Here is a 25772-nt window from a genome sequence, read left to right on the forward strand (position 1 = left end):
TAAAAATAAAAATAGAAGTTAAAAATCAGTTCAAACATATTTACATCAGTTAAATAAAAAAATACAATAATGGAAAATTACACAGTAACTACACTGGAAAGAGTTATTGTTATTAAAAAAAACACAGTGTGTAGCATTATTGAAATGAGTCATGAGGTGGTGATGTTGTTAAAGAGTCTGATTAAACAGTCTGACGGCAGATGAACGACCTGCGGTAGCGCTCTGTCTTGCAGGGTGGGTGTCTCAGTCTGCTGCTGAAGGAGCTGCTCAGGGCCGACACAGTGTCATGTAGGGGGTGAGAGGGGTTGTCCATGATGGATGTCAGCTTCACTAACATCCTCCTCTCACCCACCTCCTCTACAGAGTCCAGAGGACAGTCCAAGACAGAACTGGCACTCCTGACCAGTCTGTTCAGTCTCTTCCTGTCTCTCTCTGTGCTCCCTCCTCCCCAGCAGACCACCGCATAGAAAAGTGCAGACGCCACAGCAGTGTCATAAAAAGTCTGTAGCAGAGTCCTGCACACTCCAAAGGACCTCAGTCGCCTCAGCAGGTGTAGTCGACTTTGGCCCTTCTTGTACAGGACGTCTGTCTGTTGAATATATTGTTAATGAACTCACTCATAGCACACTATCCTGTAAGAAAATAATTTTCCCATGGTAGTTTTTAATACTACTTGCCCGATAATTAAATGGTCATATTACAGGATGTTCTTTGTTGTAGGTCAATTATTATCTTATTATATGCAGTTAATTTTTTTTTAACTAAACTCTGTTTAAACATCTCTTTCCATCTCTCTCTCTCTCTTTCTGTCATCTCCCCTTGTTGGGTCCATTACACCGATTACACCCACATTTTCTTTTGAAGAGGTTATAGTGAAGACTTTTATTTCGAAGAGGTTATAGTGAAGACTTTTATTTCGAAGAGGTTATAGTGAAGACTTTTATTTTGAAGAGGTTATAGTGAAGACTTTTATTTCGAAGAGGTTATAGTGAAGACTTTTATTTCGAAGAGGTTATAGTGAGGACTTTTATTTCGAAGAGGTTATAGTGAAGACTTTTATTTCGAAGAGGTTATAGTGAGGACTTTTATTTTGAAGAGGTTATAGTAAAGACTTTTATTTTGAAGAGCAGCCGAGTATCCCCTCCGGTTGTTGTATTTAGTAGTACTTATCTCCTGACAGGGAAATGATAGTTGACTGTATTCTTCCCTTGGTTTCAACATTTTAATGTAAATATGGGAGCTTGTCTGGCATTGTGCTCTGTAGCCAGCTGCGTAAGTATCTACTCTTCTTATGAATACTGTTTTTGTCGGCTTTTCTCACTTTCTCACGGTATTGTAATCGATTACTGATGGTTAGCTTAAGGTTTAACAAAAAGGCGTAACGTGAAACTCTTTAGACAGTCTTGCTATAAACAAGTTGATTAAAGTATGGGCACGTTACTGCATACATTAAGAATAATTCAGTGTAGTGAGCTGCTGAATAAACAGGACACATAGATTGTGAAGGAGCAACAGAAAAGCTAGCTAGCCAGGCTAACGTGAGGGTATTTGACGTAAATGTTGCTGATTTATTGTTGGATCAAATGTATATGTTTTGGCTATTTCTTAAGGAAGACAGCTCATGACTGTCTATAAAGTCGCTTACACAGTTTAAATAGGTCAAGTAGCAATATCCCTGTCTTGCTTGGTATCATATAAACAAGGTGGAGTCTGTCTATATGTGGAAATTACTATACAAGCCAGGAAATAACTGTCTCCTATGTTTTGTTGACAAACTGGCCCTACTTATGATCCTGTCCTAGTCAGATAGACATATGTGACTGTTAATTGATTTTGGAACCAGGACATGTCAAGATTAACAATTTATCAGCCAGTGTTTCTAATGTAGTAAAACCTGTTTGTGATTGGCATTCTGCCAAAGCAAAGGCCTGCATTAATTTCACATTCAGTTTTGCCCGTAGCTTTAACTCTGTAATTGTTTGCCTCTCTCTCCATCGCTCATAGGCCTCCTGTCTGTGTGGCTCAGCACCATGCCTGCTGTGTGGCTGCTGTCCCTCCTCCAATAACTCCACTATCACACGGCTGGTTTTCTCCTTCTTTCTGCTGCTGGGGACACTGGTGTCTGTCATTATGATACTTCCTGGAATGGAGGCGGAGCTTCAAAAAGTAACGTCTATGGTTTAATTACATTTTTAAAATGATTTAAGATTTCTTAAACTAAACCACCCACTTGTTGTGCATGTGTTTCTTTTTCATACAATATTTCACTAATGTCAGCTATCTGAAATGAAACTAGGTCTCTGAGATAAGGAAGTTACACATTGAAAGCTGCACAGCAGTCAAATGCTTCTTTGTACAAAATGAATGGCTTACCTATAAGGCAAGGCAAGTTTATTTATGTAGTACATTTCAGCAACAATTCTGTTATGTTGAAGTTTTTCACAATTTCTTTCTACTTGATACTTTCAGGAAGGCTTTATTATAATACAGCCTACATGGAAAGTAATTTATAATTTCCTGTTTTGTAGATTCCGGGATTTTGCCAAGGGGGACCTTCTATACCTGGTTTGGAAAACCACGTTAAATGTGAAGTCATTGTGGGCTACAAGTCTGTGTACCGGATGTGCTTTGCCATGACCTGCTTCTTCTTTCTGTTCTGCGCTATTATGATTGGTGTCCGTAGCAGCAAAGATCCTCGGGCTGGCATTCAAAATGGGTACGTACTTCATCAGTGCTCCTTGGAAGGCATGTGCTCAGGTTTGGGAACTGATGGTGGCTATTCAACTGTTTATTTTATTGCTTTATTTTTACAGATTCTGGTTCTTTAAGTTCCTGATCCTTATTGGGATTACTGTGGGAGCTTTTTTCATCCCTGACGGAACCTTTCATACTGGTACTAAATTGCTCTGATGAATTAAAATAAACATTAGTTCTTTTTTTCCTGAGCAGACATTGACTTATCAGTGACTCAAGCAAAGTAGAAATAACTGTTTTTATCCAATTCACAGTGTGGTTTTACTTCGGAGTGGTGGGATCTTTCATCTTTATTATAATCCAACTTATTCTCCTCATCGACTTTGCTCACTCCTGGAACAAGGTGTGGGTAGAAAATGCTGAAAATAGTGACAACAAATGCTGGTTTGCAGGTACATTTCTCCTTTCGATATTTTTTGCCATATCAAACTTTATTGTTCTTGACAAATGATTACTTATAAAATTGGCAAAATATTTTACTCTGGTACAAACATCTGCTCTGCTGTCCTAGTAGCACATGAGTATACTTATAGCTCCACGTTAATAATTGTTTTTGTGATTTCCAGGCCTTCTGTCTTTCACCGTCCTGTACTATGCCTTGGCTTTCACTGCTGTCGTGCTTTTCTACGTTTACTACACACAACCCGATGACTGCACAGAACACAAAGTCTTCATCAGCCTCAACCTTATTTTCTGCATCATCGTCTCCATTGTCTCTATTCTACCCAAGATTCAGGTATGAACCAGTTTAACGCCTTACAACACTAATGCAGATTCACTATTTTCATTCAACAAAGCTGGTGACACAATTCAGTGGATATCACTGTGCTGTCATGTTCAAACTGTAATGTGTCTTAAACATACAGCATTGAGGAATAAAACAACTTCTGTAGTTCTAAGAGTATGACAGATAGTTAGCCTGAGTGGAACTCTGTTTACAAGTGATAGATTGAACAGTCCTGACTTCTGTCCATTGAGTTTTATTGTTTTACTACAACAGCAGGAGCTGTAGTTTTGGTTAGTAGTATGTAAACATTATTCTTCCCCTCCTTTTTGATTGACTTGAGTAATTTTCTCAGATTCAGACAGGTTTTTGATAGAAATATTGTCCGACTACAATCCCTTGGTAGTTGATGTCAAAACTGCTGAACCTTAGTTTACATTTTGCACAATCTTATGTTTTTGCTTTCTTCATTCTACATTTTCCTTGATGTAACAGGAAGCCCAGCCACACTCTGGTTTACTCCAGGCGTCACTCATCTCCCTCTACACCATGTATGTCACCTGGTCTGCAATGACTAACAATCCAAGTGAGTCCCCGGCTCTCTTAAACATTAGTCTCAGCTTTTGGTTGCATGGTCATCTGTGATTATGCTTAATTTTTTTTTTTTTTAAATATGTATTTGCTAATTATCTGCTGCAGCATTTTGATTATATTGGTAAGTTTTTAATGACATGCTATAGGAATAAAGAAGTACTTTTGTAATAGGAAGTACATATTCTAGGTAGACCTTCCTTGTCTCATCTAAGGGCGCGGTCACACTGGCAATCCGTACCGTGCCCAAGCACGCTTCAACCCTAAAGTCCAGTTCGTTTGGCCAGTGTGACCGCTCCGTATCGTGCTCAGGCAGGGTACACTTCCTTGGCTTTGGCACACTTCGGAGAGGTGTGCTTCGGCGCGGTACACTTCATGCACGAGCACAAGCACGCGGGTACACAACGCTGACAGCCTTCATTATGGAAGACTAAAATGACTCAATATAAGACACAAAGTAGCTGTCATGTTCTCTGTGTTGTTCTCCGATGTGTGGCCCATTCCGCAATCGGCCGCGCGTCTATTTTATTTTTTTATTTATTCACGGCTGTGTCTGATAAAAATGGCTTAAATTAAGCCGCAAAGTCAGTAAAGTAACTGTCGTGCTCTCTGTGTTGTTCTCCGATGTGCAGACGCAGACTGCACGTCCCTTATTCTCTCTCTCTCTCTCTCTCTCTCGTCCGCCTGTTTGTCAACTGAGCACGCTTCATAATAACATAAATGTATGTACATGTATTACAACGCTATGTACAAGAGGTAATCGTAATTAAGCACGGATAGTCCTGTGTAGTGTGCCGGCCAGCGTGGGAATGGCGCAGCAGGGGACCAATCGTGCTTGAGTACGGCACGGTACAGATGGCCAGTGTGACCGCGCCCTAACACTCCAAGTGAATAGCACAATAGGCTAGCTTGTGGTGACTACGTGTGTGTAGCCAACTGAGCTCAATTTACACTCAACATGACTGTAAAATGCGTCCCTACTAGTCACAAAGACGTGGATTTCATCTTTCTTTTAGTATAAGAAAGATGCAAACAATCCATGGTATCCTTGAAAATGATCATGTTATTATGATGTTGCAATACTCACACCCTTGTTGATGGCAAACACAAGAAACGTATAGAAAACACTAGTGTAGCCTAAGCCATGTTTAAAAAGAGAACAGCAGTTTCATTATTATTTAAATATAGGGGGGAGTAGGGTAGGAATAAAGGGAGATGTGTTTGGGATGGATAGCATTTTTAAAATAAATGCAATGTACATGTGCCCTAATGAAATGATAAGTGCTCAGTGAAGACACCCCTCATCCCAATTATGCTCCTGTGCCCTACTGATAAGTTACGCAACCTACCTCAAGACCCTTAGCTGGCACAGCTACCAAAGCAGATTCCACCTTCTACAGACCCAGACTCTGTTTATGCGAGCTAACCAGTTAGTGGCAATGCCAATTCTACCTACCATATTGCATGGCCCCTTCTGGCACCCACAACTCAACCATGTAGACTGATGGGCAGCCGGAGCCAGGATTTCAATTGGGTTGTCAAGTGGGAAACTCCTATAGCCTGTGTTTTGTCCGATTAGTCCCACGACACCTCAGTGAGCTCTGGCATCCCAGAGCCACAACCCCTCCATGCTAGCTCTCACGGCCCCCCATACCCGCATGCAGAACTTCTATATCTTGCCTACCCTACCACATGGCCATCACAGCCCAAACAGCATTGCCTCCTTCAACAGGCTGAAGGGTACATACAAGCTCCAACTTTTTTTATCTGACATCTCCCTTACTGCCTTTTGGATATTCTGTCCTAGCACTCACAGCTGTCCCAGTAATGAGACAGCTCATCTTGCATGGATCCACTACATCCCACTTCTACTGGACAAACCCTTACTTTCCATCCTCACTGTTCAGCTTCTGGCTCCAATACTTGCATATCTAAGCTTTTTCCTTTCGTATGCTTCCTCTACAAGTCCTCCAAGGGAACCGTCAGTTCTATAAAATCAACTATATGCTGACTTGTACGCCATAACACTACGTCAGGACTCAAATTAGTGAAAACTATTTCCTGTGGCACAACAGTTTTGCCCTCCCAAATCTACCTGCATCTCCAAATAATTAGCGCTCTTTTAAAGGCCTTACTGGTGCCTGCTTAAAGTCTCCCTCTGTTGTATTTCTCTCCCTTATAGACAAACTGAAGGCTACATTCTTTTTCCTGATTACATTTTGAATCCACCTGTCCTCTTTTACTTTCAATTCCTGCTGCTAAGCTTTTCAACACCTGGTTATGTGGATCGTGGATTGTGACAGACTAATCCTTCAACCTGAAGGAATATGCCTCAAAGTAGCTCCCTCTGAACACAATGGGCACCATTGGTCCCTATCTACCCAACGTTTAGGGTTCTGGGGTGATGGTAGCACATCACAAGCAGCCCCGCAGGAATTTAACATGGCTGTCCTCCATACTCCCCAGGTCCCTTCAACTAAACTTTCCCTACTGTGCACTTTCCCAGTTCATTCACTGTGCTTCCTTAGCCTGCATGCCTTACAACTTCCTCTTGTCAACGTACCAGATCTATTACCAGCTTCCTTCTATCTCAGGGACCTACAATGGTCAACACCGGTTTGCTAGAGCTAGCTGCACATTAAACTCTGCCTCTGCTTCCTGTACCGCTTGGCTTGGGTTCCATTTCCTCCCTCTAGTTGGCTTTGGACCACGTTACTAACTACCTTGTCCTTGCTTTCTGTCCTGACCTTTGCACACTTGAACTTAGACTAGTTATTGGTAGCGGGAGTATCCCATTCTCATAAAATACCACACTACTAAGACAAAGGGGCAATGGGGTGCTGACCCATGTCAATCCCTGCGTAATACACCTTTAATTGAACATTTTTATTGTATATAACGTATCTCCTTTCTTAATTAGTGCAACAGTTAATTTACAAAGGAATAATACAATTTACAGGCAGGTTAAACAAAATTGACTTTAGATACCAAGAGATAAAATCTCTAACATCAATTTTAGAAAGTATTTTTCACAACCTGTTATATTGTTTTAATTTCTAATATTGTGTGTGTGTGTTTGATCTCTTAGATCGGAAGTGTAACCCCAGCCTATTAAGTCTGGTGTCGAGAGCCAACACCACCCAACTACCGGGTGACAGCAATCCCGAGGGGGTTCAGTGGTGGGATGCTCAGGGAATTGTAGGTTTGATCATCTTCCTCTTCTGCACTCTCTATGCCAGGTAGGATATAACAGTGCAACAAAAAAAAACCTTCACAATATATATATTTTATTCTTACATTTTCATTATACTGTCTTTTCTGTCTCCTTCATAGTATCCGCTCGTCCAGTAATGCCCAGGTCAACAAGCTGATGCAGACGGAGGAGGGCGGAGGCTCAGGTGGAGAGGGGGTGGTGGGAGAGGACGGCATTCGCAGGGCTGTGGACAATGAGGAGGAGGGAGTCACTTACAACTACTCCGTCTTCCACTTCCACCTCTGTCTAGCGTCTCTGTACATCATGATGACTCTCACCAACTGGTACCAGTAAGTATCCGTCCTCACCAAATTTATAAACCGATAACATAGGGTCCCCAAAGATTATAGCACAGGACTTCATTGTAAGTGAGTCTAATAGAGAAAAAAACACTTTTCTGAATGATGTATAATTAAATCGGACCGTAAACAGAGCAGATGTGTCGCTCAATATTGACTTTTACCGGCTACACCTGCAGTGCACACGGTGAAGTGTGAGTCACAGGCAGCTGAAGACAATGAGCCCTTGCTGCATGTCAGTAATAAATGAGGACGTCTTAGGGGAAAAACATGAAGTCATTTGTATTTCAGTCAGATTGTATACATTGCATACATTTGTTGTAATACCGGCATCTTTTCAGATGTTGCACATACAGTGTAGGCCTATGGTCTGGCCACAAGGGGGTGCAATACTTCAGCTCAAAGTTATCCATTTTAGAAAAGTCTGAATGTGGATTTCCGTTCACATTAAAATCTAAAAATATCTGTATATAAAATTCCTTACATGTGTTATGTAGAATTTACTAAAAGGTACCTGTCGTCCCCCCCCCCCCCCAGACCTGACACCAACACCAAGACCATGCAGAGCAATATGCCGGCTGTGTGGGTGAAGGTGAGCTCCAGCTGGCTTGGCCTCGGCCTCTACCTCTGGACCCTCGTCGCCCCTCTCCTCTTCCCTGACAGGGATTTCAGCTGAGCGTGATTCTCCTAGTGACTTTGTTTGTTGTTGTTGTTTTCTTTCTTGTTTTCTAGCACAGGGTAAAAAGCAGTTTGAAGGATGCTTTAAAAGAATAAGGAAATATTTCTTTTCACTTCATTGCCTCTGCTTTTAGTGCATCTGTTTTTGTGTTATTCTAAGTATGATTCTTTAGTGTATAACAATCACTACAAAATAAGTTAATTTTTTAGTTGGCTTGATTAATGATTGCTTTGGTTATGAGAAATTATTTTCTTTGCCAAATACTTACCTTGTAAAGCGACTCCCTCCCCTCTGCCTGACGTGGTTGTGATATGACTCAATGAGCTGTTTTTTATCTTATAGCTGAATATTAGTTACTGGACTATTGCATAGACTCTGCAACAAGTCCCTTAGTCAGTACCTCAAAAGTACATTACAGGGTCCCCTAATGACGTGGGATATCAGACTCTTCTAATTGGCTGGGTTTGAAGTCCCTATGATTAGAGAGCATGGCATGGCATGTTGAGCTGGGGGCGACAGGGGGAACCCTGCAGTAAACCCCCGTTTGAGGTGAGTGTGAAGCTTAGATAAGACACACCCGAAAGATAAGAACTGGGCTTCCTTTTTGCTGCTAGACTGGAAGTAAATCCACCTCATCACACTTTCAGTCCTAATAGACCGTCAGTTTAATCTCAGCTCTTCCATGTCTTCGCCATCCAATAGTCATTTATCAGCGGTGCTAACCCTATCCGTGTCTGATTGGATATTGGTCTTATGCAGCCACGTGCAACAGTCTGTACCTGTAAAACTGTCTGTTTGCATAGCTTAGCAGTCAGCATCATGTGATGTGCAGTGGTACCATTCAAGAAGTGACCACCTGAGTGCTCTAAAAATGCCACTATGTCCAGAATGTTGCAGAGCATGGTATTGAGGTTTTTCTTTTTAAAGGTACTTTTAATCGTTGAAGCTTCAAAATGATAATGATGCATTTCAATGCTGATCAGTTGCTGTTCAGTGGTACTGACTTTCATAGGTTGTTGATGGTTGTAATGCTGGTCCAGTCATTTTATGCATAATATGGAAGTTACCTTGATTTCAATATTAACAGAAAAAGTTAAAGTAGAATATTTTGTACCTGTGAAAAAGCATTTTCAAACGATCCTGAAAATGTAAACTTAGGTGTTATATTCTTTCCTGACATTTCAGTGGCCACATCAATGAAGTATTGTGAATGGACTAAGTGTTGTGATAAATGTACGTCTTTCATTTGTATTCATTTTGAAACATGTCTGATGTATTGCACATTTTATATAATTATTGTCCCACTAATGAGATTGTTTATGCAGAATTGCTGTATTAGTTCAACACATGTAACATTTCCAAACACTATTAAGTGCCTTTTGTAGTCCTGGGTTTCAAACTGAACTGATCACTGATGCTGATGTGTGCTTATTATGCCTTGCCTTACACTGTGGTGTGGAGTTAATTATTGCATGCCATATAATAAGGCACAGGCCTCTGTCTGGAATTAATATGGTTAGAATTAATGTATAAACACTGCTTTTCAAGATGGAAATCTGTCATTCACTACTTTTCTCCTAATGCAGTCTTTAAAGATGTTCAATAGTTTTAAAAAAGAGTCCTATGAATGTTAACATACATTGATTCTATTTCCTTTGTCTATATGGTGTGAAGATTAAGGTACTAAATATTTCATGCGGCCTGACAGGAGTCAGTAAACTGACACATTTGATTTAGTTTCACCTTACATTTACTGGACACTAATTGTTGATAAAATGAATGTGATTTAAGGCACCTTATGGATGTTATTGATCACACATGTCTAAATATCTCTAAAGAGTCTGGTAGTGTGATAGCACTGTCTTTCACTTCTGTGCTTAACCCCATAGATTAAGGTCATGAGGCACAGGAGTTGGGGACCAAGGAGGAGATAGAAAGCACATCATGTGAGGACAACTCCTCAAAACAAGCTAACCAAATGCTTGACTCAATGAGGGATTTCTTTATCATCAGTGTCCTGGTTTTGTCTCCATCTGTGGGCAGCTGCGTCTTGGCTTCTCACCATGTCGGTCGCTACATTCAGTGACAAAAAAAAAGCTTTTTCAAAAACATGGGTAAGGAGTATACATATACTGTATCAGTAATTCAGTGTCTGTTGGAGTACTGCAGGTGGCTTATCCAGGTTTACTAAAACAAGGCTTTTCACATCCAGAATGTGTAGCAGTGACTCTTCAAAACCCCATTCATAACCATATGCAAGTACCAAATGCTTCAGATCAATCTATTCCTCTTTGATGGCTTGTTGTATTGGCCACTTAAAGCTCCTGCAGAGGTTTTGCTTTGTGTTGATTGAGTGCCCCCAGTGGACAAAGTGGTACATGGTATCATTGTCCTTTACATGCTTAGGAAGTGTTTTTGGATGAAAGTGGAAAATGAAGAAAAGTTTTTTTTTTTAGGCATTGTGGTGTTAATCACCATGTCTGACACCTGGCTCACTGCTGAGTTTACAGACATGAAAAACAGTCTTGTAGAAGTAATGAATCTTATCGTCGATGTTCTTGCTGCTTTTGTAGGCCATAAAGAGGCGTCAGTATTCATTCCAGTCTGTTTCATAACTAGATGAAAACTCCTCATGGGAATTGTAAACTCTGCTTTTCTCCCCTGCGGTTTTGTGACTATAGATGCATTCACATGAACCTCTAATGCCCTGCCCATTTGATAAGTGTTTGCTCTTCCAGTTAACTTCCTTTAGCTGAAGTCCAAAGCAAAACTGAAAGCATGTGCACTGGTGTATCCTTACCTCTGACAAGATTGCAGCTCTTCTCCCTGACTGTAAATTGAAGCAGTAAAGTTCTTGACCTGTCCCCTGTGCAGCTTTTGCCAGCGCCTGCTGCCTCTGCTGTGTTATTTTCTTCTCCCTTGGCTTGCAGACAGAGCCCTGTTGGTTTTGGCAGCTGCAGTCACTCAATCCAGTTGGCACTGTCTAGAAAAGTCCAGGATACACCAACACTGTCGACTTCCACCCTCCCACAAACCCACCCCTCGCTCAGCCTATCCACGACCATCCTGGGCTGATTGAGTGTTGCATAGTTTAGCTGTAAGAAGAATATGTCAAAAACACACAACTCTCAACATAAATCTCTACAAGGACATGGGAAAGAACAAAGAAAGAAAAACAATTGTGACGTCAGTCTTGGGCTTCAACATCAAATGCACTGGCATCATACCAAATACCAAACTGATGATTTTTTGTGAGCCTTCCAAATGAAATCTGTTGTTTCACTTTCACTTACAGCCTTAACAGAATCCCACTCTTCATTCTTTAAAGAACAGCCCCAGCTCTTGAAATCTTAGCTTTTATATTTTCATTCCTTTATTGACAGTAACATCTACAGTTGAAGAGTATATAATGGATTGAGTTTCATGAGATTGAAGAACTTTTTGGTGTGCACACAAGGCCCATCTGAATTGAATGTTTTCAAGCTCAGCAACATCTGAGAAAAATGTGTCGTAAATTGCTATTTTATTTCCCTGTTATCAGGTGAACAATTATCAACTTTTTATGCCCATGGTGCTCCATGTTTGGCCATTTGCTCTGGTGTCATAAATCCCTCTTTATTTCCTCTGTTACCATCAGATGCAATTTGTCGCTGTAATGAGAGATCACAGACTGTAATGTGCTGATTATGAACCACTTAGTGCAGCTCTAATGCCACGCTTGGTTAGGAACCCTGGGATGTTTTAATTGCAGATTGACTCAAACAATGGTTATCAGTTGCTGTGTTATCCCTGACCTTAATCTCCACTGTCTTTTACCCCACATTAGTCTGAAAATGTCAGCGTTAAGCACTCACTTTTCAGGAAAAGGTCATTCTGTTGAGTGGATCATCACTCTATTTCAGCTTTATCTCAATGTTTGGTAACAGGTTCTGATGCTGATTTGGATAAACATGGGGTTTTAGTGCATCCCTGACCACCTCTTGGAAAGAATGACTGGAAATGGCTGTCTAAGGTGTAATTGGGTTTTAAGAGTGGGATCCAGGTCCATTAAATTATGTGCTGCATGCAGGGAAGCTAATTGAGTTGAAGCCCTGCTGGCACACTGCATGTGCACTGGAAACATTTACCCAACATTAAGTCCCAATTAGCCTTTTAGGATGGGAAACCTGTCGCTCGATGATGGGAAGTGAAGACACTCACCTGTCAAATCCACAGTGTGGAGTTTCTCTAATGACTCAAATCTTTGCACTATAATATCGTATTACTCTCCAATAAACTGCTGAACTTCCAGGGTCTTTTTTTGCGTTTGTTTGGTTGCTTCTCTTCTCTCACATTGGCTGCAGTGCAATGCAGTCAAACTAAGTCAAAAAAAACCAAACTGAAAGTCTAAGTGTGAACTCCACTGCGCATGCTCCCCCTCAGCTTAGATGAGCGGCTAAAGCAGTTACATAATAGTGAGTGCAGCCGGCGTCTGCTGTGAGCCAAATGCCAGGCCAGTGTGGTTACATAAGCCTGTCAGAGTCATATTGTAGCAGCACGGAGCGCTCGCACCACAGCGTGTCCCTACACTCCGTCCAGCGTCTCCTGCTCTGTCTCTCACCTCCTCCTACTGTCTTTCTTTCCTCCCTTTTTTTTTTTTTTTTTTTTTTTTTTTGCAACACCTCTCCCCTCTTTCCTTTCCTCCACAGTTTTCTCTTGACTCTCCTCTCTCTTTTGTTCGGGTACCGTCTGCAACACCAGGAACAGAGTTAGCGAGCTGGGTGCAGATACATTAACAATTCTTAAAAAGAAAGGCACTAAATGCAAAAGGAGTTAAATGTGACGTATTCCTCTATTTAATCTGAAAGCGCCATCGCTTTCAGGTCAAAGCTGTAGTGTGCAGCACACACACACACACACACACACCCCACCTGTGAGCTCTGCTGCATACGGGCCTTTAAGAGCACCGTTTGATCTCCACGCGTGCACCACTCACAGTTTCGCTCAGTGACCTTTACTGTATCTGGCCCCTCATCACCCCCTTCTAGTCTGCACCTCAAGTAAGAGCAGGTCTGGCACAGTCGGCCACCAGATCAGCAGGAAATCCACTCAGAGCTCTGACGTGTGCAAAGGATTGCATAATGCAGCCCCTGAGCCTTCAGCAGTTCACACAGTCATCCAGGAGAAGTTAATTGACATGGCCCTTAGATCCTGACCTCCATTATATCCCTCTGCCGTGTGTGATGCAGTGTCAGCATCACTTACGGTGGGCCTATTCATTCTTGCGGTGTAGAAGGAAGGTGTGAGATGCTGTAGCCTAAGTGTGTGGAGGTGAAATGTTGCAGCTGAATCATCGAGTTATAGCGAGCGGAAGCAGTTCAGATCAGTTTGTGCATCATGATTACTTCAATCACTCTCCATTAAAAGACTCTGCAAAAGGCTGCCTGGCTAATTAGAATTAATAACATTAACCAGGAACTGCTTCTTTAAACCAATGGCTGCTGCTGCCTGCTCATGATTATTCATGAGGCGGGCTCGACGCGCCAGTTCACTGGTGGAGACTGAAATGGGGCGGCGCCCACCGGACCTGTCGTGCGGGGTGGCGCCGCGGAGTGTGTTTGGCGTAGGGCGAGATGTTGTTTTGTTGTGGCGATCAGCTGAATGTGGCATCGCTGTTCGGCCTGACACAACGGTGGGAAGCACCCAGAGCCCCTCAGGCTCTCCCTGCGCTCAAACGCAGGCAGCGACAGCAGCTCTATCCGGCACAGCGCAATCCAGGAAATGCGGACTTCTGGCCCTTTCGCTTCGGGATAAATGGCTGCAGCGCACACACTGAAGAAAGCTGGTAAATATTAACTATCACATCAGTGCTTGTTTATTAGTTAGTTTCAGTTGTGTCAGAATGGGTGTCAAATTGAAATTGTGAAGTTCCGCGCAGGAATGCTTTCACATTAAGAGTGTGACATGAAGTTGGGCAGTGTCGTTATGTGTCAAAATCAAACGTGATGGAAAAAGCCGAGGATGTGCTTCATGCAGACTTTAGCAGCGGTCAGATCAGAGGGATCAGACTGGTCCATAAACGCGCGTCTGGGAGTCGCGCCGGGGGCGCTGCACTGCACGCGTCCAGCTGACAGCATATGCTTCATCATGTTCTTCCATTCACCCCGTTTGTCCTATATAATAAACCGAGCGAGGAGAGCAACAGTGCGCGAGGACGCACGCAGGCTACGCACAAGTTTAAGATTCACGATGAACTCCTTTGCGACGGGCTACACCTACACGCGGGAGATTTTTTAGCAGATGACATCATACTTTTAGTAGCCTACACAGTTAATCGGGGTTTGTGTGATAAAGAGGTAAAGATGACCCCACAGGTTTATTTTGGCAACTCTTCTGTTTCTGTTATGATGTTTCACATTCAGCCTTATGCAGCATAAGAGCAGTATTATTGTGGTAGGAGGTTTGCTACATAATAATGGATGTTATCTGACATGTCTTTCTATTTGAAAGTTTCCTTAAAAGTATTTATTTACAAGGAATATGCCGAACAGAGTGACAAGTCAACTCGACTATGTACAAGGAAATCTATCTATCTATCTATCAATCTCTGTCTGTCTGTTTGCTCTCTGTGTATCTCATGGCAGTTTTGCAGGAAGTGAAGTGTGTTTCTCTCTGCAGATGAAGACCTCAGTGGCAGCTGTCTGCCCTGAAGGGAGGTGCTGCAGAAAAAATATTTTTTAATATTATTGGAGGTCAAGTGTGTCTGTCCTCACTGCAATGTGTCCATCCAGCCCAGCCATGCTGCAGTGTCCTTCTCCTCTCTGTGGATCTAGTCCTGTAACTTCCAGCACATGCAGGACAGAGTGAAGTGTCAGAGCATGGTGGTGAAAGGGGAACGAGTGGAGAGTGGCCAATATGCAATTATTTCTTATTGAATCAGCACAAAGTGGCAGCCTTACAGGGCTCCACTCCGCTCTGGATCAAGACCACTTGTGGTGCTGGCTGGAGAAAGGCGCTAGCTCAGCAGGCACCCAAGGAGAGCCCTGCTCCAATTTCTTTACAAATTTCCAAGATTGTTTCACTTCATGAAGTTTTTGATGATTAAGAAAAAAATCTGGGCTTTAGGGATACTGCCATTTAAGGTTTTAACATAGACAGGGATAAAAGCTGTGAGTCAGACACACTTTGATGTTTTTCTACCATTGTAACTTGGCTGAAGTGTTACAGGGTGGCTTGTTCATAATAATTACCGTGCTTTAAAGCTGGAAGTGAATGTGCTATATATTCTGTGTAGCTGTATGACCTGTTTTTCATAGAATTCAACTGCCAGTCTATTGCAGAAAGCTTTTGGTATTCACTATCATAGCTGTAGACTTGTGCAATCAGTTTATTCAGGGTCAGTAAAAGCAAAACGTAACTGTCTGTAAGTACTAACACTGATTACTGAAGGCCTCAGTCAGTTACTCAGACAGGTTTGTGTGTGTGTGTGTGTGTGTGTGTGTGTGTGTGTGTGTGTGTGTGTGTGTGTGTGTGTGTGTGTGTGTGTGTGTGTGTGTGTCTCTGTGTCTCCTCCTGGCACAAGCAACACTCCACATGGAGAAGCCCAGATCTCTGCCAATTGACACTGAGCTGTATAGTTTTTTCACACACACACAAACAAACACACACACACACACACACCTGCCATACCATCCCCTCTCCATCTCTCACACAGAGTCAGCCTTGCAGGTGGCAACGTGTTGATTTAAATGCATGAAATGCTCTTGGCGGGGACAGGATCATGCGGAGTTCCTGCTCAGACCTTCAGACACACTTCCCCTTCAGATAACAAGGTTTGATAATGCAGGCCAAAACAGGGCAAAGGATCATGGGATGATCCGCAGAGTCAGAGTGACAGGTGAGCCTGAACCCTTGATGTGCAACACGGAGGTGTTACACGGATGCTGTGCTGCCTGTAGAGCTGCTGAAAAAGTGAACAAGTGTGTTCGCTGGCAGTCTGTTCTGCTTCACACATGACTGCATGCTCGACAAATTACACAAAGTGTTAAGGTAATGGCATGTATGAGCATGTTTAAGTGTGGTTGCATGGATGAAGGATACCATTGTTAGCAGTGGCCTTCAAGGAAATACACACACACACACACACACACACACACACACACACACACACACACACACACACACACACACACACACACACACGCTGTAAAATCGTGGTGACTGGTGGACACAACCTTTTCATGTCCCTGCTCTGCTCATTAATCCTGCTCTCTGAAGCACTGAGAATAATAGACCCACTGTAGTGCTGAAGACCACAGTAAACCAGGAACAAGACCTTATACACACATGCCCACGCACACACACTCATAAAATGCAAAATGGAGGCCAGGAGTGCCAGCCTGGCAACTTAACAAATGCCCCACTGGCCTAATAATTGTAATGCATGCATGCAGTTGTGATGAAGAGATCATTTATCTTCTGTTATTTTATCTGTGATCTGGTCTGCAGCCCGGAGCTCTGATTCTGTATTATTGTCATCAGTGTGTGTGTGTGTGTGTGTGTGTGTGTGTGTGTGTGTGTGTGTGTGTGTGTGTGTGTGTGTGTGTGTGTGTGTGTGTGTGTGTGTGTGTGTGTGTGTGTGTGTGTGTGTGTGTGTGTGTGTGTGTGTGTGTGTGTGTGTGTGTGTGTGTGTGTGTGTGTGTGTGTGTGTGTGTGTGTGTGTGTGTGTGTGTGTGTGTGTGTGAGAGTGTGAGTGGCCTCAACTCAACCTCTGGCCCAGACCAGTGTGTTTACCGCCCCTTCTTCAAATGAAGATGGAATTTCCTTTTGTGTGCCAGGGGGAAGTAAGAGCGTGTTGCTCTGTAATGTGAGTGTGTTATTGGGACTGAGGTGTGTGTGTAACTAAGTTTGTCGTGTATGTGTTTTTGTGATTCTCTGGTGTGTGTGTGTGTGTGTGTGTGTTTTTAATTTTGTAGTGAGTCTGTTGTGTACGTGTGGGTCTTCAGTGTGTGTGAGTGTGTTAGATGGTCTGTCCAGCATGTGTTAGTGAGTATACTCTATTATAGTGTGTGTGTGTGTGTGTGTGTGTGTGTGTGTGTGTGTGTGTGTGTGTGTTAGTGAGTTTGTAGTGTGTGTGATTCTGTGTGAGTGAGCCTGTAGTGGGTGTGTTACTGTGGCTGTAGTAGTCTCAGGTGTATGTGTGATGTGTTTTTGAATGTTGTTGTGTAGTTTGTGAGTCTGTAGTGTATGTGTGTTAGTAAGTCTGACGAGTGTTAGGATGTGTAGTATGTTTGTGGTATTACGATGCTATATGTGTGAGTTAAGCAGGGCAGTTGTTACAGTCGGAGTGGTTACTCTTTCAATCTCTCCCTTCATACAAGTTAATCATTAGCTCCCTCTGCACAGTTAGCTTGCGGTATGTAGAGGTTCTTTTTCTGTCTGTGATGGATAGAAGTTCAAAAAAACATCACGACATCGTTTCTGGCCATGTTGTTCTGTCATCCTGAGAAGTTTAGCCGTTTTGGTTCCTCTCCTCTGTAAATGTCCTGATCATTCTTGTTTACTTCTTGTATCAACAGTAGGGACATTGTTGTGCAGGTGTTCACTTTCCACAGTGGCCGGTGTTGTGTAACAGTGATTGTTGCAGTGTGCTTCGTCATAGCTTTACCACCACAGGTATGTCTGGAGGCATGTCTGCCAGTATGTCATTGTTAAGGATTGTGTAACGCTGGGAGAAGCTGATGACTACATGGAAACGCTGATAACACACGTATTAGCTTATCAAACATACACTGATATTAAGATATGGCTGCAGCAGCTTTCAGGAAGGATTCTGTTTGGTTTTTAGCTCAAGTAGCACGCCTTGAGTGTGTATTGATCGATGACACAGGCGAAGTGTTGTGTTACATGTCTAGATATCTCCACCTCTTCTTAATTTCTCCCTCTCTCTCTGGGTCTCAGGACGCCCTCTGACCACACCCCTGAGCTCACACAGCAGCTGCACTGATCACAAGAATCTCCACTTGTCTGTTTACATGAGTCTTTGCTGATTAATTAACTGCAAAGATAACTTTCTGCTTAACCTCTAAATTGTAGAATCAGTGCTTTTCACCAAGAAGTGTTCTTCTTGTTGTTAGTTGTACATTTTTAGTCAGAGTAGTTTTGAACAATCACATATCAGCAGGCTGTGTATCAGATGTTTCCTACTGTATATGTTAGAAAAAAAACAGTCTCTGAAAAGAAACCCACAGGCTGTAATCTGACAACAATGTATTTGTCGATATAAACAGATATTTGCTTACAAGTGCAGCCAAGAATCGGTTACATCAAAAATATCAATTTGAGCAAACAAACTGCTTGACACTTTTTCACAAAAGCCAATCACAACATTTAGATTTCTTAACTTCCTGGAATGCATCTGAAGTGATTGATCCTGCCCTCCATTCAACAAACAAGCAACAAACAGTACTTTTCTTCTCCTATTGCGGACAGGGTTGACAAAGCTTACATTTTGACTTTTTTTTTTACAAATCTGCAACATGATGTTGTTTCGGGAAACTGAAGACACGTCAGTTACGAGTAAATCACAAGAGAATCGGTTTCTCTTTTTTGGGTTCGTAACACTGAAGTTAGCCAGAGTGAAGCCTCGGTGTTACTTACTATTGACAGTTAAACTGAGACTTATTAGAAATACATGAACAGATGCCCCTTCAGTGGGGTGTAATGAACCAAAAGAAGTGATCTGCAGGGGGGGAAATAGCTACTCTTTTGATCTGAACAGGGTTGCTTCTCAAGTGGACCGTAAACAATGCAGCACACAGAACAGGAAGTCTTGTCTGGAAGTTAAACGCTAACTGTTTTCTACAACCCAAAAGTTGAGCAGCCTTCCCAGAGGCATGTATCATCGTCAGATGATAGTTTGGGTTTCTGAGATTGCTCTCTGCTTTACTTTCTCCCCAATTTATTTTTCTAGAATCTACACTTTTTCCCTTCTTTTTCTACTCCTCATTTAAAAAAATATTTTTTTTATTATTTATTACTTCTTTGTCCTGTTTGTTCATCTCTTTTCAACACCCTTGTTCCCCCTCTCCTCTTGTTTTCATCTCCTCTCCAATCATGTGTTTCCTCATGTTTGTTCTCCCCCTCTTCTGCACCTTCTTTTCTCTCCTCTTTTTACTCTTCCTCTTCTATCATCTTTTCTTTTGCTGCCTGCTTGTGTTTCTTCTTATCTCATATTTTATTTCCTCTATACTCTTGTCTCTCTCTCTATACCTCTTTCCTCCCCTCATTAGTCACTTTTCTGTTATCTTCTATCCTGTCCTCTCCTTCTCCATTTGTTTATCCCCCTCTCACCTCATTTTCCCTTTTCTCCTCTGGTTTGTCTCTCTTCTCTCTCTTTCCTCCTTTCTTGTGGAGGCTTATTCTGGGTGTGTAAGTCGCCCCTGCAGTATCAGAGTGAGTAAGGATTGGAGGGATTTCTGCTCTGCAGGAGGGTCAGAGTGCTTTGTGAAAAAATACTTCCAACCCTGATGCAGATCTCCTGAGTAAATCAAGGCCGCTGGTGATTCTCCAACACGACCCTCTCCTAACATACCACTGTCACAGAAGTAGAGTGTGACTCTTGCATCCTTTCCTTCAGCTGTACTCTCTATAGACCCTGTGAAACCTGCAAAGGAAAACTTTTGGGTTTGGCTTTTTTTCCCCCTGTGGTTTACCATTTTCATGTTGGTCTGTGAGTGTGCTGCATTTGTTTTTTTCCCACATAGTCCCTGAAGGTGTGCTGTGCCCTGACATTGTCAGGTAAGGTCATATAAAGAACACCTCGTTTTAGATGCTGTTAATTATGCAGGAGCGTGGTCGTCTGCCATCACCAGGGAAGGTCATTTGGTCTCACCCCACTAAAGGGCAGAAAACTCTACAGATTTAGTTGTCTTTGCATGCTGCGTAAGAGTAGAAGTGGTAGTTTTTGTTGTGGTTTTGCGTTGCTAGGTGTGACATCTTGTTTGAGGTCACGAAGGACCAAAACACTGCAGGTTTTGTTTTATATGTGATGTCAGTCCTGCAAGCAAAGGTGTATTTAGACACGATGGGTTTCTGTACACTGTGTAGGTATGTCTGTATGTTTATATATATTTTGTGAATGTTTATGTGAGCAGTGTTTTTGCTGATGCCTCCATATCGCAGCCTCAGAGCGAAGGCGTCTGTTTCATCTAATTGAAGGTCAATATTTATGTGAGCATTCCTACAAACAACTTTTCAGACTTGGTCTAGACAGAACACAGGTTTCCACTGTGTTACTATATAACCAGAGAACCCGTCATGTTCTACTCTAGCATTACCAAAGCTATATTTCCACACTACAGAACATTTGTACTGTGCTAAAGCAGAAAGATTCATCACGTGCCAGCATATTTCTGCAAAACATGCCAAGAACATCCCTGTTTTATTTTGATTTAAAAAAAAAAAACAATCTGAAGTATCTTCCACAGGACCCGGCTTCTCTTCCGTACTGAAGAATGAGTTTGAGAAACAAAATGCACATGGCTAATTCAATTCAGCAAACCTGTAGAAATGTCCTTATTTGTTAATTTTCTGACACAAAACATGACTCCAAAATCAGGAATGGTGACTGGAAGAGAGGAATGTTAGGAAACTTATAGTCAGCCAGACAGGAAGTGTCCCATGATCCAAATTTATTCAATCAGATTCATCAATCAATAACCAATAACTATTTTAATAATCTGGTAATTGTTGATAAATTGCCTCAATGTTGCTGCAACTTTAAAGCTCAACAGTTACTTTGTCAAGCCGAAGTTATAATAACCAACTAAACTTACTAAAACGTGCTCCTGTCTGTAAAGATTTCAGCTGAGAACACAAACCAGTTCCTTCCCCATTCAGATACTAATCTTCATGTTAAACTAAGATTGTGTTTTAAGGCCCTGACACACCAAGCAGACGGCAAAGAATTAGTGGCGACGCAGGCCGACAGTGGCGTCGCCTCACGTCGCCTCACGTCTCGGCCAAAAAGTTGCACTAGAACACACCGCAAAGACTACAGCCGACGGCCAACCACCACGTACATTCTGCACATACGCGAGAGGAAAAAACTCCATGCCAGCAGGCTGTTGTTATGATACAAGACCATTTTCACACCTCTGTCGCGCACCACTCATATTATATAGGTAGCCTACTAATCGAGAATAATGTCTGATAAAAAGTTGAAAATGACACTGGCGTTGTCAGCCCTTTGCCTTTTAGTGGAAAAAGAAAAGAAGCGGCGGAGGCGACCAAAAAGGAGAAACCACACTAATGGGTGAAAACATGGATACTACAGCGGCATGCTCAAGGGCTTTTCCAAACCTGTGTCGAGAGTTGGAGATAAATGAAAACTCCAAAAAGCCAATCGGAGAGATTCCTCTCACCGACCGCCGACGCCTATGCCTATTCAACATGTTGGCCGACGGGGGCCGACAAGTAGTGACAGACCGGACACTGCAAAAACTAGATCGCCTTGGTGTGTCAGGGCCTTTAGGGACCAGTAGAGACAGAAGTAAAATAGAAGGTACACTATGTATTATGGCCTTCAAAAATGCCAATGTTCCAACCTTTCTTTGTATAATGAAGCCAACCTTTCTTTCAAAGAAATGCGAGTGCGTGTGCTGAAACCCAAGCCAGGGTCAATCACAACACATCTCATAATAGTGAAAACATTTTAATTTTGATGATGCTCTGCAAACAGAGCTCCCAACACAAAGTCAGCCAGAGTAACTGCGTAAATAAACATGGGGGGGAAAAAAGACCTTTGGTCTTGTGGCCACATGTTTACACTGCTGCTGGAGAGGATAAGTCTGTGTGTTTTTAACACCTTTCGAGGAGGCAAAGGATGGATGAGATAGGATAGATTGTTGGTGAAGCTGAGGACAGAGTCTGAATGAAGGCAAATAGTAGAGGCAAACACATTTCAGTTCTTGGCATGAGATCCATCCATCAGTTTATATACTGTACAGTAGGGGTACAGAATCACAGAGTAACTCACCTTTTAGTACAATCCAATAAACACAATATGTGGACCATGAAAATGATATTGCATATAAAAATTTATATTTTTCAAGTATGAGTGTAACAATATGTGTAATCCTCAAGAACCGCCACAGTTCAGTGCATGCAGTTATACAAGGAATACTTCTGAATTGAGAAAAAAGGCAATCATAACTCACATGCAGTTTCCACACCCCAATACAGGTGTTAACAATGATTGTGACTGACTGCCAACTGCTATTAAATAACAAGCGCAATATAAGACGCAAACACGAAGAGAAGAGTAATGCAGCCAGTTGACCTAGCGGCCCAAGAAGACCTGCCATTTTCTTTAAATCAGTTTTGTGAGGAAATTCAGGTTTTCAAAGGTACGTCATTGAAACCATGTCAAACATGTAAGGAATATTTGAAAGCATAACCAAGAGGTGCCAATCACTGGAGCTAGTCTAAAAAATAAAGTGTTTGATTTTGACAAATAAAGATTGATTGCATAGTTCAGGACCCAGGCTTTAAGTATTTATTAAAAGTGGTCAAACCTTGTTACACTGTCCCATCCCGCGCGCACATAATCCACGATTAAGGTGATTGTGCTAGGCAAAGTTATTTTCAGTGTGCCACAGACTTCTGATTGTTTTTCCGCTATTTGGCCCTTACCATTACTTGCATACAGGAGCAGTGATTGAATTAAACCTCACAGGTTTATAATAAATATCATACATTGCTCTTGGACATACATTAACATACATTTATTGGCCAGACTGTAACTTGTATTATTGTCAGTTTCAGAATATATATGAAAAGTCTAGAAATATGCATGTAGGCCTTTGTGTTACAGTTTTCCTGTTGTATCAAACTCGTATCGAACCATGACCCCATAACAAAGACCAACTGAACCTTGACTTCTGTGTAACTTTACACTCCTAATTGCAAAACAATCGTATAATAATACATTTAAGAATATAAGGTGCCCCCAAAACAGAAAGTGCAAGATTCATCTTTTAATCACTGTGATTTAAAGTCAGTTTCATGTCTTATCATGTTTTATCTCTTAAATTACTTTTACTGCTGTCTGACTGTATCTACTGTCAGCTTCTTCTCTGAAAAATTAACTTCTGTTCATATTACCCTCATCCATGTCATAAGCACCACAGTGAGAAGTATGTGGTGATGCAATCAAATAAACAGGGAAATTGATTTAGAGAGATTTATTTTTAATTAAAATATCAATTTTGGCATCAGCCATTTGATAATTGTATCACACGCATGAGGACAATGATTTATTGCAATGTCTATATTTTGTCTCTTGCACCCCTACTTTACGAGTGGGGTCATGTGATCTGCAGCTCATCTCAGCACGTACTGAACTAAAGGCACATAAGACAAGAGTTTAAACTGGGAAGTTAGCTAATTAGATCTTATAAGAGTAGTTCCTGAACCAGTAGAAGATTTTGAATACTGCTTCAAATATAGTATCAGCAAGTAGGATCGTCAAAGCACCATAAAGGCTATGATTTTGAAGATATGGTTGCAGTGTTTTGGGGAAAAGGATATCGTTTGGTTTAGGAAGCGCTCCCCCTGTCTGAGGGTGTCCAATAATTCCTATTATGTAATCCAGCTGTCCTCAACAACCTCAAACAGTCAGCAGTCCCTGTGTTCACACCCAGGTAGTCCCCCACCTCCTCCCTGTTCTCCTGCTCTGAAACGTCAGCACATTGCGAGGAAGCAACCCCAGCTTAGTCACTGCAGGCTGGGACCTTTAATCTACACTCTGCAGCAGCTCGCATATGCCTAATGGTGTCGTCCTCTGAGGACCCCCCTCTTGTCCTGATGTCAGCTGACAGATCGCTGGGCTGGTGGAGACACTGGTTGTTGGGTGATGCTGCTTCTGGTGTATCCCCGGCTGCAGAGCGGAGGCCATATTTTTACGTTGACAACCTCGGGGAGACCATGGGCTACCCGGCTTTGAGAACGAGACCAGCTGAGAAGACGCAAGCACCATCCCTCTTTTTTTCTTTTTCACAAAGGGAGGCTGGAAAAGTGAGTGCATAGCTATCTCAGAAGCTGATTAGGATTTTTTAGGGGTACAGTTGCTGTAGCAGCGGGGCTGAGTTTATACTCACTGCTCCTGCGAGGGTGTCCATTACTGTGGGAGTGCCTGAATTACACAGAAGAGGAAGATGAGGAGAAACCCGTGTGAGAGTTTTGGAGCGAGACAAGGCGAGGTGAAGGGTTTGGAGAGGAGAAATCAATTTGTCTTATAGCAAAAATGGAGATTAGATGCACACAAATACATTGCTGAAGGGGTATGATGCTGCATATACAACTACATGACTGAGGCTGTAAATCTTGAGTTCATTTCTTGAGATAAATTCTTAAGGACATTTTTTTGTCAGAGTGGAAGCGTAGTGTTTCTTTCTAAGCCTTTGAGATTGATCTTCTCTTGGGTCTTGTGAGAGTGAGCTGTCCCTGTTTCTAAACCAGCAGCAGTCTTTGTCTTGCACCTCATACTTTGGTGTTTTGGTTTGAATGCTTGCTCATGTTGTCATCAGCATTACAGACACACAAGTCATAGATGAGGTGACCTATCAATGGCTTTCAGTGTTTCCCTTAGGTTTACAGCTTTTTTTGGGGGGGGAGGTGCGGGCAGACACAAACACTTTCAGGAATCTTGGTGTTCATGTGTTACTTTTAATGACAGCTGTCCTGTTCTATCGGAAAGGTATCCTTAAATGACTTCTTTCCCTGATTTCCGACTCTATCCACTATCCTATCTAAATCTAAAAAAATCTAAAAAAAAAAAGATGTTGGGATGTTGGGGGGGGGGAGCCTAATATAATGGTAGGGGAAACACTGGCTTTGGTGTAGCTGCAAGACTGCATGAAGGCATGTTCTTCTGGACTTAATGTTCACGTATTTCCTTCTTTTGTCAGCAAAAAAGAAACACTCAGAAGCTGCAAGTTGGCTTTGCAGAGTATAAGGGTTTCATCCCATCAATCTGTGTAATCCACTGTTTATTGCTTCTCCGTATAACTACGGCCTTATCAGATTATTCCTCAGTGCAGTTTGTCATGGTGAACATTGTGTTTGATTGTGTTCTAGCCCTCGTCGGCCAAGTCTCTACTTTTCTGCTCGGTGTGTCAGCAAACAAGGCCGAATGAAGGCTGTGAAAAATGTTTTCTCAGTAAAGCCTGACTAGGCCTTTAATCTGAGGCTGATATTTGCTGATGGATTTTATTTTATTCTCTATCTATGGTCAGTTACCTTTAGCTGTGCTAGCAGGGTGTCTCTTTGGATGGTTGTGTGGTTCTTTCAGTCGTCTGCAGTCTTGGGTTAAATAACTACTTCTGACTTGAGGTCCGCAAAATAGTAGTCAATTCTTAGACTATCATGTGATGTGACTGTATTTCTTGGGATACACAAAGAACTATTGAAGTGTGCACATATCTGCAGTTC

At 42.2% G+C, this 25772-nt stretch overlaps 2 protein-coding genes across 4 annotated transcripts in view; both read left to right on the plus strand.

Annotated features, from left to right (window-relative positions):
- The first annotated feature begins 1115 nt into the window (after nt 1-1115).
- serinc2l (serine incorporator 2, like) lies at nt 1116-9855 on the plus strand. The gene is made up of 10 exons (XM_061050901.1): nt 1116-1272; nt 2005-2166; nt 2529-2716; nt 2814-2893; nt 3009-3146; nt 3321-3490; nt 3974-4064; nt 7158-7308; nt 7403-7612; nt 8159-9855. Exons 1-10 carry the CDS (start codon nt 1234-1236, stop codon nt 8295-8297), a joined length of 1368 nt encoding a protein of 455 aa, XP_060906884.1. The 5' UTR covers nt 1116-1233; the 3' UTR covers nt 8298-9855.
- A 4005-nt stretch (nt 9856-13860) lies between these two features.
- Nucleotides 13861-25772, plus strand: part of LOC132984180 (transcription factor HIVEP3) — a 48431-nt gene continuing 36519 nt past the window's right edge. For all 3 annotated transcript variants that reach the window (XM_061050883.1, XM_061050886.1, XM_061050884.1), the window contains exon 1: nt 13861-14124. The gene's annotated coding sequence lies outside the window, so the exon portion shown is untranslated. The remainder of the gene's footprint in view (nt 14125-25772) is intronic.

Source organism: Labrus mixtus, chromosome 11 (assembly GCF_963584025.1).
Source record: "Labrus mixtus chromosome 11, fLabMix1.1, whole genome shotgun sequence".
NCBI lineage: Eukaryota > Metazoa > Chordata > Actinopteri > Labriformes > Labridae > Labrus > Labrus mixtus.